Source organism: Gymnoscopelus braueri (genome assembly GCF_963280865.1).
Source record: "Gymnoscopelus braueri genome assembly, chromosome: 15".
In the NCBI taxonomy this organism is placed as follows: domain Eukaryota; kingdom Metazoa; phylum Chordata; class Actinopteri; order Myctophiformes; family Myctophidae; genus Gymnoscopelus; species Gymnoscopelus braueri.
Genome location: NC_137620.1, coordinates 20,195,609 through 20,216,366, shown reverse-complemented (window position 1 = coordinate 20,216,366; position 20,758 = coordinate 20,195,609). Strand labels below are relative to the sequence as shown.

At 41.2% G+C, this 20,758-nt stretch overlaps 1 protein-coding gene across 1 annotated transcript; it reads right to left on the bottom strand.

The window, feature by feature from the left end:
* Positions 1–3,781: 3,781 nt before the first annotated feature.
* Positions 3,782–19,850, bottom strand: LOC308101228 (protein mono-ADP-ribosyltransferase PARP14-like). The gene is made up of 15 exons (XM_080450617.1): positions 19,573–19,850; positions 18,064–18,266; positions 15,704–17,776; positions 14,947–15,183; positions 14,527–14,751; positions 13,735–13,801; positions 12,925–13,074; positions 10,951–11,010; positions 10,594–10,770; positions 9,565–9,703; positions 9,205–9,257; positions 8,081–8,806; positions 7,603–7,730; positions 6,112–6,289; positions 3,782–5,510 (listed from the first exon to the last, which is right to left on the bottom strand). The coding sequence occupies exons 1-15, from the start codon at positions 19,745–19,747 to the stop codon at positions 5,227–5,229; spliced, it is 4,875 nt and encodes a 1,624-aa protein (XP_080306743.1). The 5' UTR covers positions 19,748–19,850; the 3' UTR covers positions 3,782–5,226.
* Between the last annotated feature and the right edge of the window lie 908 nt (positions 19,851–20,758).

The following is a 20,758-nucleotide window of genomic DNA, read 5'->3' as shown; positions in this document are numbered from 1 at the left end:
GTCCACCATGAGACTGGGAAGTTCAAACCCAGGCCAAGTCGTATACCCAAGACTATGAAAATGGTACCCAATGCCTCTCTGCTTGGCACTCAGTATTTCCCATTTTCAATATTTTTACTTCTACTCCATTACATCTCAGAGGCATATATTGTACTTTTACTCCACTACAATTATTTGACAGCTTTAGTTACTAGATACTTTGCAGATTTAGATTATTATTACAAAACATGCATGGACCACCTAAGCCCTATATACATTTTGGCCATTTGAAAATAGCCGATGTGCGATGCGATGCATTGTGAGCTTGTAGATCTGCTATTTTCAAGATTTGTAAACATGTTGAACTTGTGAAATGGGACATTCTGCATAATGAGTACTTCTTTTACTTTTATTTGATTACTCAAAGTAAATTTTGATTACCAGACTTTTACTTGTATTTGTACACTGCAGTAATGATACTCTCACTTAAGTAAAAAAATGTGAGCACTTTTTCCACCACTGATTGGGGGTTAATCCGTCCGAAATGCTAGCATCATGTCCGGGGGGGGCCTACATCAAGCTGCCTCAGTCACGCTACAGAAATTGGAGATACAGTGGGCTCCTGACCTATGGTCCACATCACTCGGGAACCGTTGAGGTAGATTTAGCCTACATTCCTTACAGTAATTTGACTTTGTAATGATAATAATGCAACAGGATAACATTGTTGAAGAATGTCCAAGCTGCAACATGATTTAAATAGGCCTACATATCAACAGGATGAAATATCCAAGATGCCTTTAAGGTAGTTAAATAAAAATGGTTCTGTTATTCTGTTTCCCCGGAGGACAGAGGTCAGGTAAACCAACCTACAGTATATGTCAAGGATTCTTGTGTAACAAGCACTGACAGCCTGTTGTGTATGAATAGAATGCGTCAGTGATCATTCATTTGTGTACAAACATACATGAATTAATATTTTGCCCCTGACATTTTTTTTTGTGTTTCCCTTTTGGCACCGAAGTTTGTGATCGGAAGTATAGTTTAGATAATGCTGGTCATGTCATGAATTGGTGTAAAACAAGCAGAGGTTGTGAACATCCTTGTCTCCGGAGATATGAAGATATGAATGATACACAAAGGGATAGTAAAACTTTTTATTTTGTCATTCTTTGCGTAGAAGCTATATATTTCTCCATTGAATATACAGTAAATGAAACAACTTCCGGAAGTTCCTACGACCACGCCCTCCTTCATAGAAGAAATAATACAATTCTGCATACATAAATAATATCACACATTTTAAACGTAGACTTAAAAGGGATATTTCACTTTCAAATGAAATAAACATAAAAAAATATATATAAAAAATTTATGAAAAATTGAATAATCACGGCCCCCGCACACATTAGAATGTCCTTCTAATGCGTAAGGGGGCCGTGATTTTTCCATTACATTTTTTTAAATGTTTATTTTATTTGAAAGTGAAATGTCCCTTTATAAGTTAATTAATTACTGTAATTTATTTAAATTAAATCAAACCAAAACAACGTCACATCTTGTCCACCATTTTTTCAAATAAGTTCAGAAGATTCTGTGTTTTTTTTGTAACTTGCTGTTGTTGCTCTTCTTCTTTCTCTAAAAATCCATCAGCCCTATGGCCAGATGTCTTCTTTTTTATCTTATTGGCAGGCGGGGGCCGGGGCCCGGGGGGGCATTTTATGTGAAGATACTACTGAATGTGTTCAGGAGGGAAACAGGATCTGATGGGGGGGTCATTGGGGCTAGAATCTGAAATTTCAGAAGGACCTGGCAGCACATTATGGAGGGCTTTGACTACATGCATGGGCCAACGAGGACAGGAGGCGGGTGTAAGCCTATTGGGTGTAAGCCATCTGTAACTCCTCCTCCCCCTGGTCGGTTCCAGGCCCAGTGAGAGAGCTTCAAGTACTGCAAATGCTAGACCAGTGGTTGTCAAACTTTTTCATCTCAAGGACCCCCACAAAATTATATGTATTTGGCCGCGGACCCCCATCTCAAAAGTATTGTTCCAGGGACGCCCAGAACCAAAGATTTGAGTAAAAAAAAATCGCTTTAAAAAAGAAATATATATATATATTCACATTTGCACACATTTTCAAGTTTTTTCAAAAATAGCAGATCTACAAGCTCATAGCGCGGCACTCGGTGCCGCGCTATGAGCTTGTATATCTGCTAGAATAGCTAGCTTGAATAGCTAACATATAAAATAATAGTTAAAGTGGTTAAAATGATTGTGACGCTATATTAACTACTTTTGCCCGGGGTCCCCTGGTACCCCCCACCCCCCTAAGGACCCCTGGCCCTGGGGGTCCCCGGACCCCACTTATAGACATCTCACTACAGCATTTAAGACAGTGTTATGTTCTTTGACAACAAATGTTACTTGTATTTCTTTTTGATTTCTTGTTCACATTATGTTGTTGTTGTTATGTTGTTATGTTGTTATGTTGTTATGTTATATACATTATTAACATAACGTGACCAGATAGCATGTTTAGACCAGCTAGGTAGGTTTTAACCTTTACCTGGTATATCCTCCTTTCTTTGAAGCGCTAAATCGGTTTTCTTTTGCACTCTATTTACATCACGTGAATAGAGTAGTGCAAAGAAAATACACATTACTCAACACAATACACAACACATTTAGTGCCTCAGAGAAACTAGGATACCAGGTAAAGATTAAACCTGGCATCTGTCTAAAGATGCCATCTAAATAAAGACATTTACAAAGTCGTTTGTTGACTAGGGGTTTTGTTTTGACACCAGGTTGAAGTGGTTAGTGGGCGGATCCTGCACATGTCCGTGCAGTGGGAGGGGGGGGAGGGTGGAAAGTAAATAAGTACATTTACTCAAGTACTGTTCTTAAGTACAATTTTACTTTACTGGAGTATTTCCACTCCACTACATCTCAGAGGCAAATATTGTACTTTTACTCCACTACAATTATTTGAAAACTTTAGTTACTAGTTACTTTTTAGACTTTGATAATTATCGCAAAACACACTACCCTACTTCAGCCCTATATATATTTCGGCCATTTGAAAATAGCAGATCTACAAGCTCACAATCCTGCACAATGGGTACTTTTAGTTTTGGTACTTTAAGTACATTTTGATGCCAATACTTTTGTACTTTTACTGAAGTAAATTTTGAATTCCGTATTTCTACATTGCAGAATTGATACTTTTACTTAAGTAAGAAATTCCAATACACAGGGGGGGAGGCGTGGAACAAAATCCCACATGAAATTAAATTTGCCTGGTCATTGAACAGTTTTAAAAAGCTGTTGAAAATTTGGAATAGAGTCAGGGGCCCCTGGTTGGTCTGCATTGGACCTTGTTGGTACTGTATGGCTGGTATTGGATGTGTTAAATGTAGTGTTCTATTTATTTATTTATTTGTCTCTTGTACACTGGTTTTATTTAGTTATAATAGAATAACAAATGTGTTATCAGTTAGACACTATGTTGCTATTATTTATGTTGGGATCGCAATGGAATTAAGTCATTTGACTTGTTGTGCCATCCTGATAACTCTGTACTATGCACCTCTGTGAATTGTATCATGAATTTATCAAATAAATCAAATCAAATAAAAAAAATCACAGCGCTTCACAACATGCGTCGTGAGCTTGTAGATCTGCTGTGAAACCGAATATTCACCTACTGTATGGTCGCCTATATTGCTAGGGTTCATGTTGCTAACCGGCACATGAAATAGTGATGAACTTTAATGACTGAATGAATGCAAGAGTGCCGGCCAAACCAATATACCTTATTGATTTATTAACAGTTGAATTAAAATAACTGTGATACATATTTGATACATTTCATAACAATACAAACTCAATAATCATATCATAATCAAAGGCACAAGATCAAGGTGTTCTTGTACAGAATGTCAGTTGTCAGTTAGCAAAAAAAACACATTTGTATACATTTTTGGGCGGTGTAGCCGCCCCTATAAGTGGGGTTGGGACACCTCATTAGTATTAATTTCCTGCACTGTGATTGGCCCATTAGTAGACCCCTAGCTGTACTGTGATTGGCTGACTCTATTGGCTGACTCTATTCAGCACTGTGATTGGCTAGCGAGACACATGATGACATTAATAACCTATAAATAGGATTATGCACTTCCAAAAATCTTTTTTTTTTTGGGAAGTGAGCTTCCATCACTATGATGACCACTGTGATGACCACACCGCCCACTTCACACTGGGTGTGATTTTTTATCACATACTGAGCCTTTATTTGTCATGGCTGATGAAGGGTGATAAAGTTGCACTGAGCAGCTGTCATACCTTCCCTTGGGATGATACGGCCGCTGTCCAATCAGTTCAACCTAAAGACAGCCCTTGCCTGTAACTCAGTCTGATAATAATAAGAAGAGATACACCTTGTCCTTCATTGATCCCCAGAGGGAAATTCAGGTGTCATAGCAGCAGCAGAAGTAAGATACGCCAACACCAGGACAAAGGAGGCTAGACTTGAGCAACTGCAGAGATAGATGTACAGGCTATAATCTATACACATTACTATGATAATGTATACTGTAATTTCTGGGATCAAGAGGTTACGGAATAAAAATATCTTTCAGCACATTAACCCAGAGTGAGAATCGATACACAGTACAGAGGTCATACATTAGAACAATTCTGAGCCACTGAAATGACCAAAAGTGAATCAAGATCAAATGCAGAAATATAATTTTTTTTGTAAACATACCTTTTCTATGAATCTTTAAGACGAAAGAAGGAAAAGTGTAGTGTAGTATTAGATCTTAAATTTCAAAGTCTGAGACAATAACCTGCCAAATTAAATGAGAAGGAACTGGAGAGTCCATAGATTGTTAATAGTGAAGACCTGTGCTGGTCATTTTAAGATTTATTTGGCTATTCAAAAATAGTGAAAATGTGTGCAAATCTTTGAATTATATATTTTTAAAGCGAACATTTGTAACTCAAATCTTTGCTTCTGGGGGGGGGCGGGTCCCTGGAACAAAATATTTTACAAATGTTCGCTTTAAAAAATATATATTCAAAGATTTGCACACATTTTCAAGATTTTTCAAAAATAGCAGATCTACAAGCTCATAGTGCGGCACTCGGTGCCGCGCTATGAGCTTGTATATCTGCTATTTTTGAACAGCCAAAGAAATCTTAAAATGACAGAGATACGTTCCCGGTCTTAATGGGCTCATCTTCTACTTGAAGGTGATGCAATATTCCGGGTAGGCCTGGTCATCATGGAAGATGACAAACATGGAGGGGTTCTGTAGCTGGTCTACCAGGCTGTCAAAGCAGTCGGAGGGGTCAGAGGACGAGCGGGGAGGCGGGGCCTTCATTGCGCTCTTCCCGGCGGTGAAGCGGCCCGTCAGGATGCGGGCCACGTACAGCCGCCGCAGACCAGAGCTGTCGACCGGAGAAAATCGACCTGCTGAGTATTTGGCATTCACTGCAAAGTAAACGCCCTTTCCATACAATGCACCTATATGAGAGAATGACAGAAAAGCAATTGCATGAGAGCGGAAGGGGAGAGACAGAAAGAGAGAGAGAGAGAATGAAAGACAGAAGGCGGGGGAGGGAGAGAGAGAGAGGGAGATGTTTGACAGTCAAAAGAACCACTGTTGCATCATGTTTTTAAAATCAAACATAATGAGCTCTGATAACAAACGCATACATACAGTAAATATTTAACCCATTAAAACTGTGTAATTTTAGATTTTAGCTATACATATAGCTATTCAAAAATAGCAGATATACAAGCTCATACCGTGCCGTGCTATGAGCTTATAGATCTACTATTTTTGAAAAATCTTGAATTGAATCTTATTTATTTTTAAAGCGAACATTTTTAACTCAAATCTTTGTTTCTGGGGGTCCGGGGCTAAATACATATAATGTTTGGGGTCCTTGACATGAAAAAGTTTGAGCACCACTGCTATAGCAACAGAAAACGGTTAGGATTTAGAAGACATTTGTAGAATCGCCCTCAGGTCTTAATGGGTTAAAATCAAACATATGAGCATTTGTCCATACAAATGCCTACATACAGTATATCTAAAGGCTGCGGTAACAGCATTATTTACCGTGCTCTCCCGCAAGGCCCCTGTCAAATTTGTTTCTTTCAATACAGTCGCATGCTTCAGCCGATGTTCCGTGGTACAGCATTTTCTCCCCAACCTCTTTCTCTCCGTTCTTGGACAGGATTCGCTGCATGCACAACGCATAGGCCTGCCACTGGAAGAAGTTCTGCACACGCTCAATCTGAGAACAGACAACAACACAGATGTACAGAACTACCCTTGACTTGTATCATCTTCATCTCTTTCTCTCCTTCTTCACTTCTTCGGTGTGAGTGTGTAACAGAGAAGTGGCAGATAAGTTGGGGGGGGGGGGGGGGGGTCAGACTCGCACTATTGATTAATCTGTTCTTTAAAATAGACACACCAGGTACAAGTGACTTTCTTTTTTTGCTCTCCCTCATGGAACTACTTGCGGATTATACCAGGGTCAGTCCACCTTATGTGGATTATGTGGTCAACACGCACTGACTTTTTGCACCTTAATCCCATGTATAACACACTGACTTTTTTTGTCTTTTATTGTGCTTTCCTTTTTTTTCTTTTTTCTCTAAGCACCTTAAATCATGCACAGTATACATTGCTGCTATGCTCAGGCAGACAGGCACCTTCGTCATATCTTTTTAAATCTCAGGTACTACAGTAGTGTAAATATGTAGATAACTTGTTTATCTATCTTTATCTTTATCTATCTTTATCTTGTTTGAACTCCTTCCCACTTGCCCACCCCCACCCCCCCTCTTCTTTCTATGGAAATAACGTTGCGATGGGAACGATGTACGAAAACAAATGTCACCCACTTTTTTGGGCGGTGAAACCGCCCCTATAAGTGAGATTTGGAAAAATGTACAAATATCTTGGGCAGTGAAACCGGCCTAAAAGTGAGGTTTGGAAATTTGTACAATTATCCTGCGCTGTGATTGGCCAATCACAATCTATTCAGGACTGTGATTGGCCAGTGTCACATGACACATGTGCATAGCCCTATATAAGCAACCATAACTTGAAAAAAAACCATAAATTGGTTTTTTTCAAGTTATGGTTTCGTCCATCATAAAGAGTGTTTCAATAAATGTATTTATCTTTTGTACATGATTGGTTGACTCCATTCAGTATTGTGATTAGCTAGCAAGACACCGCCCACTTCACACAGGGTGTGATTTTTATCTTGTAAACCTGTGATGTGACAATAAACCTGATTCTGAAAATCAGTTAAAAGGTCAAGGTCAACAGTTTGCCTCAAGTTCTCCCCATCGCTTCCAGTTTGTGTGTGTGTATGTGTGTGCCAATATATGTAACAATAAGTGGTAGATGCCAGCATATATTTACACATCGTCAATGATGTGACAAACTCTGGTGTGTGTGTGTGTGTGTGTGTGTGTGTGTGTGTGTGTGTGTGTGTGTGTGTGTGTGTGTGTGTGTGTGTGTGTGTGTGTGTGTGTGTGTGTGTGTGTGTGTGTGTGTGTGTGTGTGTGTGTGTGTGTGTGTGTCACTTACTTTCTGAATGGTGTAATTAGCTGTCTTCAGGAAGCCCTGTGCCACGCTTAGGTATTCTTGTGAGCTGGGTAGCAGCTCCACCTTAAAGATCTGTCCTGCTGCCATAGGTTCCCAGTATGGTGGTAACTCTGCAAGATGATGATGTCACATTTAGCACTAGTGGTACCAAATTCATCCTTAATCTTTAATGTAAATATTAAATAACTGATGTGGCTGTAATTTAAACCCGTGAGTCATGTGTAAAGGGTTAGGGTTAGCACTCTAAGAGATTTTGGTTTTGGTCAATCAGTTTTTAACAACGAACGCATACATTATACTTGTAGAGAATCGTGTGTTTGTTTTGTTTGTTGTCTTTTTTTCCTTTCTTTTTGAGCAAGGGGCTTAAGGGAACATGGTACAATCAGTCTATTTTAGGCACGTTTTGCATGAATCAATAGATGAATGAAGAAGATCAAACCAAAACAGCACCATACTGTACCTGAAGTCTCAGTTCTTTTCACTTTGTAGGTGAGGCCCGTAAGCAAGTCGGCGGCTTCCCGATTCCTTAGGTTTACTTTCACCTTGGTCCCGTCTGGTCCCTCTACGTCGACAAACGCGTCTCTCTTCTCCTGGTAGGTATGTTCCAGCTGGTAGTTAGTCTGCAGGCTGAGCTCCTGCCAGACGCTGTCACTTACCTGCATGGACCACTGAACCTTAAAGGCCACCATGGCCTCTTCCCTCTCCAGGACCTCTCCCTGCAGGGCTCTCTTCAGAGCTTTGTCCACCAGCTCGTTGACGCTCAACACGTCCTCTTTCAGGCCACTCAGCACGTAGACGCCCTCGCTCCCTGACCGAGCTCCAGCACCGGTCCCGCCCACGGCGCCCCCTCCATCCCCGGCTCTGCCGCTGTTCGCTCGTCTCAGTTCCAGGCTCACCCCAAGGTTTCTGGCTTTGGCCTGAACGGCCTCCAGCTCCATGCCGTTGAGCCGGGAGAATTCGCCAGCCGGCACCTCTCGCTCTGTGAGCTGCTGCAGCAAGACACCCTCCACGTCTCCTTGCACGGACGTCCCCAGGTTGCCGGACGAAGGGCCCACCACACACAGCACGGCCCTCTGCGGTCTCCAGGGGCCGACCGGGCCCGGAGGAGTTGAAGGAGGGGAGTCAGGGCCTTGGATGGTGGCTGATCCACGCAGGTTTACTTTTTTAAGTACTTTAAGTGCTTTTTCTACAGGTTAACAAAGGATTGATTAAGAAAGAGAGAGAGAAAAAGAACACAGCTAATCAGGTGACATGGGGTGCCTCCTTCAGCACAGGTTTGAAAAGACTAACCAAAAATAGCCCCTGGAGAAAACATTGATATATGAAATTCAAACATCCAAGGTTTATATATCACACAAATATGTTTACCCAACATCAATCCAGTTATTCAGATAAATTGGTAACATTTTAATGACTTCCTAGAAAATGTAAACAAACGTGCAATCTAAAAGTAACGACAATTACAGTAAAGTTGTCCAGGTTTATGTATGATAATTATGTCCAACACTGTGAATAGATAATGGCATGTATTGAACGCCAGTATGGTCCTTTAAGGTGAGCCCATGTCTGGCTCTGTTAACACACCTTTCAGGGTGAGGCTCGGGGCGATTTGTCCAAAGCGATGTTCCAGTTCTGATCTACAAGAACATACAGAAAAGGTTGTTGGAGTTATACTGTACTGTATATTATGTACATTTTCATTATGGATAAAAAAATGAGACTATGATCATATTTATTTTTATAAAAAACTAAACTAAATGAATGCCAAACATAGTAAAAACAATGCTTGGCAGAACTTGTTCCAAAACCACTGCATACAGTAACATGAAATATGATCTACGGGGTATACAGCCATAATATTCACTGGTGGTCAGTGACTAATCCCGGACTCCATTTGTTCTGTACTTCCATTTGTTTTTTATGGGAAAAAGATAATGTTCTGACCTAAAGGCCTGGAAGACAGGCTGCTGTAGTATGACGATGCGGATAAGTGACAGAACATTTGGGTTCAAGTTCCTCACAGCCGTGGCCATGCCATCCAGCATGGCTTTGCAAGCAGTGGCAAAGTCCATAAGTCCTACACCTGGAAAGACACATGAATACAGAAAACAGACATGGCTATTATACACCTGCTATAGTATATGACTATATTACTGTATGTACAGTAAGCTTAAACTGCTTCAAACTGACTAAATTCTGTTTTCTAAAGTTATGTCGCCCTCTGGTGGCTGTCTTCAGAGTTGACTTCACTGAGAATTGTAATAAACAAGAGTCCATCTCCATGAGTCTCCTTAAATAGACATGTTATTAATCAAAAATAAGTTATTCTGCTGATTCTTAATTTTTACTACTCTGAAAAGCTCTCTACAATTTTATAGAATTTAAAATGCCTCTATTTTACATGGCAAAATGTCCAGAATATTGCAAGTGCACTGTTTTTCAACAGTGTTCCGTAATGGTAATGATTACCAGTATAGTGATATTATATTGCTATCGTGATATAAGACTAGATACATTCTGGGATTTTGGATATCATAATATTGTGATATGGCATAAGTGTTGTCTTTTCCTGCTTTTGATCCCTATTTTATAACATAGTGAAACTAGCCGATCTACAAGCTTGCAACGCATCAAATTGCGACACATTGTAAGTCTGTAAATCAGCTATTGATTTATGTTTACAAAAATAAATTGTAATATAGTCACAATATGATATCATCGTCACAATATCGATATCGAGGTATTTGGTGATTTTTTTTATTTTGTCAAAATAAAGGCCTAATTAGGGTAATTATTTGTATATTTCAGACTTTGGATTCTACTCTATACACAATCTCACGTGCACACACATGCCAGCCCACACGCACACACGCACACGCACACACACACACACACACACACACACACACACACACACACACACACACACACACACACACACACACACACACACACACACACACACACACGTACCAGTATTGATGGCCGGGAAGGACACTGAGCGGTAGCCTTTGCTCTCACATGTCTTCAGTATCTTCCCACAAATCTTGTGAATCCTCTGAGGCTCACACATGAAACTAGCATGAATGATGCTCTTACACCTCAGCAGACCAGGTCCAGTGGAGCACATACGGTCTGCTGGAACTCCCACTGGCACAAAAATAAAATTAAACATTATTTTTTTTTGTCTGTGACAGAAAAAGCATACAAATGTCTAACCATCTATTCATATTTTTGTCAGTCTCATATAATAACTAATCATCTATATAGCAATTGTCTCAAAAATAATAATAAATCATCTCTCCTGCATTGTTCAATTTTCAGGCGCACCTTGTGTCAGTTCGGCTTGGACGCTGGGCCCTGCAGCAGTCACAATGGCTTTGGATACACCTGTGGAAAGAACCAGGGTTGTTCCATAAGATACAGCTAAAAATATATGTGACCTGATGTTTTTAGAATCAGGCCTTCACCAATAGATAGATATGACTGATTGAGACTGATGTGAAGGAACTATGGTAGATTTACACCTTATATTATGCTATTATGTTGTTAACCTTTAGCCTTATGATATGTTCTAACCATATCAATATTATAGAGTCAAGATGTCATGGCACATGTGTGTGGGGTACAGCTTTTGGGTACAGCTTATTCCTGTAGCACAAGCAGCTACACTCTTCTACCTCCCATGATATCATGCATTAAACCAACACTTCAGCAATAAGTGTCCCAGACTCAGTTTGGCTCAACTGTTACTGACTAATACAGAATTCTTCCACTCTGATAACCAGGGATGTGCAAGCCTGGTAAAATTTTCAATTGGTTTCAGTCTCCAAATTCTATTTTTATATTTCAAATGTGATGTATTCTGGAACAAAAACCTTTTTGCCAATGTTATCTATCTCCATTTCCGTGGAAATACATGGGGTCTGACTGAGACATGAACTAATCCCTGTCGATTCAGTATCTCAACGTGAGCTGATGAGATACTGTGTCCCAAACTGAAGAAATACCACATAGAAACGCAAAACTTCCCTGTTAGTTCAATCTTGTTGTAACTAAGATATCCCCTGAACAAAGGCAGATTTAGATATTATGTCTGTGAACTTCACATGCATTTTTAGCGTCACAATCATTTTAACCACTTAATCCATATTTTATACTTTGGCTATTCAAAAATAGCAGATATACAAGCTCATAGCGTGACGCGCTATGAGTTTGTAGATCTGCTATTTTTGAAAAATCTTGAAAATGTGTGCAAATCTTTGAAAGCGACCATTTTTAACTCAAATCTTTGCTTCTGGGGGTCCCTGGCACAAAACAATTTCAGATGGGGGGTCCGCGGCCAAATAAATACCTTGGAATGAAAAAGTTTGAGAACCACTGTGCTAGTGCTGTGTTATTTTTCAAATCAGTGGTGGAGCAATGTTTATAGTAATTAAGCATTTTTCCTTTGAGTACATACTGTAGGTGTGCTGTCATGCTGATTGAGCATGGCTGGAGAACCTATTTCGACCAAACAGATTGCTTGGTTGCAACGACTGTACCTGTTGTACTGTTTAATTCAGGGGCCTTCAACGTTTTTCAGGCCAAGGACCCCTTAGCTGAGAGAGATGAAGCAGGGACCCCCACTACATATTGTATAAAATTGTGTTGCAGATGAAACATTTTCATAGATTTCATAGATAGCTTCATAGACTTGTTTGACAGCACTATCATCAGAGTATGTTGGATTCATGTTAATGTGTATTTTCAGACATTTAACCACTTAAACCGTCAATACTCAGTAAACTTGACCTTTCACTCTGTACTTGGTCTGCTCTTTTTTCTTAGCCAATCAGGAGAGAGTACACATTTATCAGCTTCATTTTATAGTGTTCCAGTTCCTATTTTGTCTGCTAATTTCTTAGTGTCATCACTTTCAATTGCCCTTGTTTAATCTGTATCCTGACTGAGTTCTCTATCCTGATTGGATAAAATTGGTATCCCCACCTGAAAATGCATTTTCTGTTTAATAAAGAGGTGGAGAGACATGGAGACTCCTGTTACTGAACAAACACTCTATAGCAATGAGTACTATCAGAATATAGAGCTATTCAACACTTATTTTAACCAAAGAAAATCACTTACCTTTAATGTAAAAAAATGTATCCTATCACACAAAGATTTGGCGGCCACCCTGTAGTAACTCTGAGGACCCCCTAGGGGTCCCCGACCCCTTGTTGAAGATCCCTGGTATAATTACTGTTCTGTCAAACTGCATGTGACATGACATTAATACAGAATGGGGGGGGGGGGTATTAGTACCTGATTGCAGTGGGTTGGAGAAGTCAGTTGTGTTGATGATGACATCAGAGGTTTCATGAATGATGTCACCACAGACCAGCTGAAGTTTGACCACGCCCAGCATGGATGTGACCTCATGTTGGGTCGAGGAGACATGACGATAAAAGGAAGCTAAAAGAGAGATAGGAATAATGCTAACTGTAACAGCAATATGATTATCTTTATTGTTCCCTGGAGGATAATTGTGTCATTGTAGCTATGGCATGCAGGATGTAGATAAAATATTATAAGTATTAAACGTGAACTAAAAGCTATATATTTATCCCGGATAAATATCATATAAATACAAATGGAAATGTACAAAGCAAGATTGTCTTTTAATCTGGAAAATCTGATCAAATCAAGCTCTGGCAGTGTAAAGACTAATTTACAGTATACTGTACATAATGGTCACACAACTCTTTTCTCAGGTGTCACTTACTTTAAAAAAATTACTTATTTTCAACTGATTACATGATTTTACTGCTTTTGAATATCAAATTAGCTAATTTGCCTTTTTTGTCTCAGCTGTAATACCTTTGTTTTTTGTCAAGTTAAGGTCATTACACAATGGCGAATATACGCAAAATTCGGATGCGGTCCGAATAAATAAAATATGCTTTTTTTCTCCGCGAAACGGATGTGGAAGCTTGCATTGACTTTATAAGTTTTTTTTTTAAAAACGTATTATTCGCATGAAAAAAACGCCCCCGGTGTGTAAGGACTTTAACACTTGTTGAAAGGGTAATACGGGCAAATATAAATGAGCCGTAAGCTCGTCGCTAGACCCACCCTTATCTGGTTGAGCATCATTTGTGAAGCCTCTGAGATGCAGAGCCTCCTGAGCAGCCTGCAGAGCCTGAAGTCAATTCAAATCAAACAAAGGCAAGAATGTTATCCTACAGTAGCAGAAATACCCCACTGTAACTGGTTAAATAAATAATAAAATAAAGGTTAAATAATTGTTTTAAATATTGATAGTCCTACAACCAAGAGGGGTTTATTTGCCAAGTACAAGCAGCGACAACCTCAATATAAAGTAGAACCCCATTTATTCAAGACTCCCTCTTCCTGCATACCAAACACACACTGTTTTTAACATCCAGAATATTGATAGTGTTATATTCAAGGCCCTTTTAAATGCAATCAGACAGCTTTACTGTGGCACTTTGGACTTTATACTTTCTGATATACAATTAACAGTATCTCATGAAGTGTGTTAATGGTTAGAAAGTTTAATTATTGTGTGTGACAGATACTTCAGGGCTCTTATTCTTATTTCTGTAATCTTTCTAGAATAAACTATATTGATTTGCAATAATTTAATAATAAGTTTCTATGTGCTTTTATGCATGTATCGATCATCTGGACATATTACTTTGCCAAATGAACCTCTTTCCCATGGGGTTCTTCAGATAAACTAGTACTAATGTACAACCAAACCCCTTCCCCTAACCAAACCCCTACCACTAACCAAACCCCTACTGTTAACCAAAACCTACTACTAGCCAAATGCCTACCTCTAACCGAATCCCAACTTAAATCTCAAGTAACATTACATTACTATTACATGAATTTGCTCACCTTTGCAGATTCTTTGTCATGGGGGTGGATTACAATGCGGGCCAAACATGGTGTTCTACTGGCCCGGTTCTGTTCATGATTGCGGATTTCTTCTAAGACAACTTTGGCAGCCATGTGATGAGGGAAACGCAGGGCAGCGCCTGTTCCCAACACAGGGAAAGCCACGGAGACAAAGCCTTTGCTCTCACAGGATGCCAGAATACTGCGGGTGCCCTGCCTCAGAGCCTGGTTTATGCAGGTTAGTTCAGAAGGGATATTGGGTCAAAGTTTGTTTATTGGAAATATTTAAAAGACTTCCAGAGACATGCATGTATTCACACACGTTCTTATCACTGCCATCCACACGCATGCACGCAATGACGCACGCACACACACACACACACACACACACACACACACACGCAAATCCCACACTCTGACCTGAACTGCTGTTCCGTGTGGGTTGTTATCCCATGGACATAGATTGAGGAAGTACACCCCCTTACAGGGAAGCCCAGGCAACCCCTCCACCAAAACCATGTCACCAGGAAGCGTAGCTCCCCCAGCCTCTCTGTGGAACTGTGCAGTCAGCTGAGGTCCGACAACACGGGACAACGAGTTCCCCACGCGGGTGGAGACAGGATCATGGCTGACCATGGGTGAGACCATAGCATCCACCTAGAAAAATAGTAAGGCAGTCAAAAGGGGCGGAGGGGGATCCATCCACCTATTTTTATTCAATGCAATATTAGAGTACTGAGAATGCTTTGTGATAAACGGTTGTGGCTTACAGTTGTGCTGCACTGGCCCAACTTCAGGCAGAAATATTGTATCTCTCAATGCAACAAGTTCAATCTCACAATATGAACTTCAGCTATCTGCTATTTGAAGATCTAATTTATGCGCTATTTTTGAAAAAATAAGGGATGCCCAAAATAGGGATGCCAGGCTGAGTGGTCAAGTCTTTCTGTTGGTTTTATAAAATATAAAATAAATATTTAATTAAAAAATAACTCCACTGCCTACATTTTTTTTTCTCCATTTTTTTTTTTCAGTTTTATTTTCCATTTCCAGAAAAGTAACAGTTTTGGATAAACAAGTTTTATGTTGCAAAACACGAATATGTTGCATGTACAGTATCTTTCTATGTATTTCTCAGTGAAGCACATTGAGTTTACCTGTGTGACTTGACTCTCACCTGCTGTGTTTCGATGATTCCCTGAATGATCTCCACCTGGACACAGCTGACATCACCACCCGTTGTGGCCCTGCTTGCTTCGTTTGGGGCAGTAGCATCAGTGAGGCCCCTCTGGAACCCATGAGCACCTTGTCCCACATCCCGCCGACGGAGAAGCCTGTCACAGGCATCCCGCAAGACCCTGGCTACCTCCCCTCTGTTATCAATCAGGATGACTTTATTCAGGGAATGCTTCTGACACGCAAAGTCTCGCACGGCAGTCACAATGGCCTCTGCACACACCTTAACAGGGACCCCAAATATATTGGAGCTGATACAGGGTAAAGCTATGGACTCGAGCTCCATTGTTACTGCTAAATTCAGAGCTGCCGTGACAGTTTTTTCCAATAAGACCTTCTCCATTCCATTTACTCTTCCTGCTCTAGGTCCGACAGCATGAAACAGGACCTTACAAAGCAGGTTTCCTCCTTCGGTCACCACCACATTGCCAGTAGCAATTTGACCATACTGCTTTACTAGATTTCTGCTTTCTTTCTGGACTTGGGGACCTCCTGCACGGCTGAGTGCTGCGGCAACACCCCCACCATGGTCCAGGTCCTCATTGGCAGCGTTGACCAGGGCATCAGCCCGCACTTTGGTGATGTCGCCCTGGCAGACCAGTATCTGCAGCCCGCCAAGTTGGTAACTTTCAAGTGCTGTGCCTCCTTGACTCAAGTCCTTCTGAAGCTGTATAAGGCAACGGTGAGAGCAGCCAACATTTTGCAGCGTCTCTCTCCCTGGAGGGCTTTGTAAGTAACGCAGTGCCCCCGGCAGGTCAATGTTAACCATCTCTCGAGCCAGGGAGTCCAGAAGTGGACCCAGCCTATTCCTAACATGGGTTACTTGACTGGATGGACCTGCCAGCACTACGCTGGGGCTGAATGATGAGGGTAAAGGGTGGATTGTCACACCGGAATGGTCAAAGCCATTCAGCTGCAGCAATTTAGGTAAGCAGTCGGCTATTTCTGTGAACGGGAGAACAACGCTTCCCTCTACACTGGACAGGTCCAGAATGAACTGTCCGATCACTTCGTTCAGCTCGTCAACCTCTTTGGCGTGACCTAGGAGGTAAACAATACTGCCTGAGCCAAACCTGTGCGCAACCCTGCATCTTCCATGGTTCAGCTCATTGAGCCTGTACTCAAGTTTTGCCCTGAGCTCAGAAGGCACAGCAGAGCAGTTCGGAACTTCAACTTTCACCTCCTTGAACTCGCTTTGCAATGCCCTCTCTATGTCGTCCAGTTTACCAGAAGAGAGGGTAAAAAGTCGTAGTTCTGTGTCACCTAACTCAATTTCCACCTCACCACCAACCCCTAACAAGTCTCTAAGCTCTCCAGGACCTCCATATGCTTTTCTGAGGAGGTTCAAGAGATGAGGGCTCACCTCAGCCACCACCTTCTCCAGCACCAGATCCTCCTTCTTGGAGATCAACTCTCCAGCTTTGCGAACCTCCCCTACAGAGCCTTCCAAAATTAACTGTCCCTCACCTCCCGGTTTGAGCGTCACACCAGGAACAAACCCTTTCAGGCCACATTCTATTTCATCCCAGAGGAGTCTGAGTTTGGCTACACCCAGTCGGCGGGTGGAGGTCTGCTTCTGACTGACCGCTGACCCTTGACGTCTGACCTGCGAGTCCTCAAGGTCCCTAAGCCTGGCTTGAACCTCGGAACACTCCCCGACAACAACAGCCACTCCAACCTGGCTGTACACCCTGACGTTATCTGTTGTTGGCTGACTACAAGACTGAAGGAGAAGCTTGACTTTGTGTGTGTCCATCTCAAAGTGACAGACGTAATGTTCTTTAACCCGGTCAAAGACTCTCTCCAACTCAGCCCTCCAGTGTTTGACCTCCTCCACGCCCAGGCTGGTCTGGGATGACCTCCTGACCAAAACAGTACCTGCTTCTGTTTGGAGCTGTGCACAACACCCTACAGAGGAGAGTTCATCTTCTAGCTTCTTCAAGGGCCTGGGGCAGTCCTTGAGGTACCGCACAAGGTATGCCTCAAGGTGTATTTCATGAGAGAGGTGGGGACTCTGTGGTGAAGAAAACACATGGTTATTATTATTATTATTATTATCATTTTTTACAAATAGTGGTCAACACTTTCAGTGTTTGTGAAGTCAATTGGACCAGTGGTTCTCCAGAATCAGCCTCATCTGATTGACTTCACACTTGGCAGGTGCATTGCCCAAGGAAGTGCCATGTTGAGTGTGAAGTTGATCAGATGAGCAGACCTGCCCACTACGAACGGCTGTGCAAACAGTGATCATGCCCAGAGCGGGAAAATGCCTGAAGCTTGCACAGCCATTGAATGCCTCACCTCTACTGAAGTAGCAAACAGTCTAAGGGTTGGGCTGGAGGCAGTGGATGTGGTGGGTGACAGGGTGGAAGGACCAGGGCTGGAGGCAGTGGATGTGGTGGGCGACAGAGTGGAGGGAACGGGGCTGCTTTGGACAGTGAATGCCAGAGGCCCGTCAGGTAAGTCCAGTTCATGTTGAGACTTTTGCAGAACCCTCTCTTGATCTGAGAAGAGATGAGGGGAGAGGTATTAGCTACCATCTGCAACAGTGGTTCTCAAAACCCTTTCATGTCAAGAAGGACCCTCGAATTGATATGTATTAGGCAGAGGACCCCCATCTGAAAAGATTTTGTGCAAGGGACACCAAGATTTGTGTAAAATAATATACAGTATATACATTTATATATATATATATATATATATATATATATATATATATATATATATATATATATATATATATATATATATATATATCAAAAATAGTCGATCTAAAAGCTCATAAAGTGAGCTTGAAGATAAAATAGGGTCAAGGTGGTAACTGATTTCAGTGATTTGTGAATGTGATGATATCTAAACTAATATTGTTGGGGACCCCTGTGGGTCCCCGGACCCCACTTTGAAAACCACTTGTTTGGACTGTCTTTCTCTCTCAAAAAGAGAAAGAGAAACAGATTTTAACTGCTATGTCATCTTCAAATGTGAAAGTGAAACTATTGCTAGACAACGTTTAAATTATCTGAAAATATCCACAATATTTTGTAGGACACCATCTACGTTTATTCATCATTTTTGTGACATCGTTCATAAAGACACAGGACTAAAAAGCTGCTATTGCAGTAGCTTAGCCCTGAGACATACTGTCATATTGTATATGACAGTCATGGATGATCTTCAAAATTGTGCTTGCACTTTCTCCTTTTTGGCCCGTACATCTACATAAGCGTTCAAATTTCAAATATAAAGTGCTGACCCCATGGCTGCGGATGTTACAATACTGTACGTGACCTCAGAAGTACCCGTATTGTTCAATAAAAAGCATTTTAATCTGATCGGTGGCCATTTTCTTCGTATTTTCTCCTTATGCTTTCAACTACGTGACCCTATCGGCTGGGAGAAGTACTGCATTCTGATACATTATAACTCTATGAGAAAATTGCCACCGATCGGATTAAAATGCTTTTTATTGAACAATAAGGAGGATACGGGTACTTCTGAGGGCCCGAACATAAGTGTAAAATCCGTGACCATGGGGTAAGCACTTTGTATTTGAAATCTGAACGTTTATGTAGATGTACGGACCAAAAAGGGAGAAAGTACAAACACTACGTTGAAGTTCATCCATGACTGTCATATGATGATGATAGTCATGTATTCAGGGCTACAATTACAGTAACTTGCACAGATTTACTTTCACTTTCTCTTATTACACAACAGCCAACGATCCAGACAAATTCAACAACTGAATCTGTCTGTATTACGTCGTGTTGTTCTATACGTGCATTTGGTTCTGTTTTCCATTTAACTCACCTGTTTTATCTCTAAACTCAATCTTATAAAGTGTATCAGAGACGGTCCGTAGCTGTCCGCAATCCCCTCCGCCGGATCTGCGGCGAATTTGGAAGTACTTTTCTATTCTCTTCTTCTGTTCTGTGTCCAGGCTGCGACACTCGAAGAACACCGCATGTGTGTGTGGGTCGCCCATGGATAGACCGTAGATTAAAATATTATTATTACTCAATATTACTCTAGTAAGTTTGCGGCCAGAAGGACGCAGGTGCTAGACACTGTAGCCTTCAGCTCCCTCACTGTAGCCTACTTTGCGACGCCTCTCTCTCCAGTCCTCGATTCCACTGGTTCTCAACCTGTGGGTCGGGACCCCCACATGATTCGAGGAGGGGGTTCCTCAGGCCAGAATGACAGTGAATTGACAATTTAAGGACTTTTGAGACCTTTTTAATACTTCAAACAAACAAAAAAGAAAGAAAAGAAAAAGACCATTACATCAAAAGTAGGCCTAATCAACAAACTATTTAAAAAAAAAACTGAGACATTGGCAAGATTGTCTAATAATATAAGACAGAGGCAACACTTGTGAAAATAGCCGATCTACAACACCTCGCTTTGGCTTGTAGATCGGCTATTATCACAATATTTATCTGTGGAACCGAGTCAAACTAAATTTAACAACTCAACTCCTACATTCCAAGTGCTTGTCAGGGTGGGGGGGGGTCACAGCCTGAAAAGGCTGAGAAATATTGCTTTGTCTCCCTCCCACTCCCCTCCTCCTCCTCTGGCATGGGTGGATGGATGGATGATTTTATTTTGTACATAGTTTTCAGTTATGTATTTGAATAAGATGAAAGATTATACCCAAAATTATAGGGAGTGTTTGTGAGTTGGAAATTAGGCTAGCCTATATGTCTTTTAATTTTGTGTATTGTGTTTGATTGTTTCAGGACAATGGACCTATTTCACAGAGGTATAGGGCCTACTCTGCATCACAGGATAAAGATTTCATTACAGATTTTCTGAATTGCTAGAATATTAAACGCCATTCTCTGAACAAAATGCTCAGTGGCCTAAACCATGGTTCTTAAAGTGGGGTCTGGGGACCCCCATGGGTCCTTGAGGTGGTTCATCGGGGTCCCCAGCAAAATGAGGAACAGTTTACACATTTTAAGCCCTTTCATATTTGGGCAATTTTCCCAAATAA

Bases quoted from the DNA above. Each gene is read 5' to 3' on its own strand.
- LOC308101228 (XM_080450617.1), bottom strand. From the start codon at position 19,747: ATGGGCGACCCACACACACATGCGGTGTTCTTCGAGTGTCGCAGCCTG. The intron at 11,011-12,924 runs GTACTAATACCC...TTCTTTCCACAG, and splicing joins CTCCAACCCACTGCAATCAG to GTGTATCCAAAGCCATTGTG. The intron at 10,771-10,950 runs GTGCGCCTGAAA...TTTTTGTGCCAG, and splicing joins CCAAGCCGAACTGACACAAG to TGGGAGTTCCAGCAGACCGT.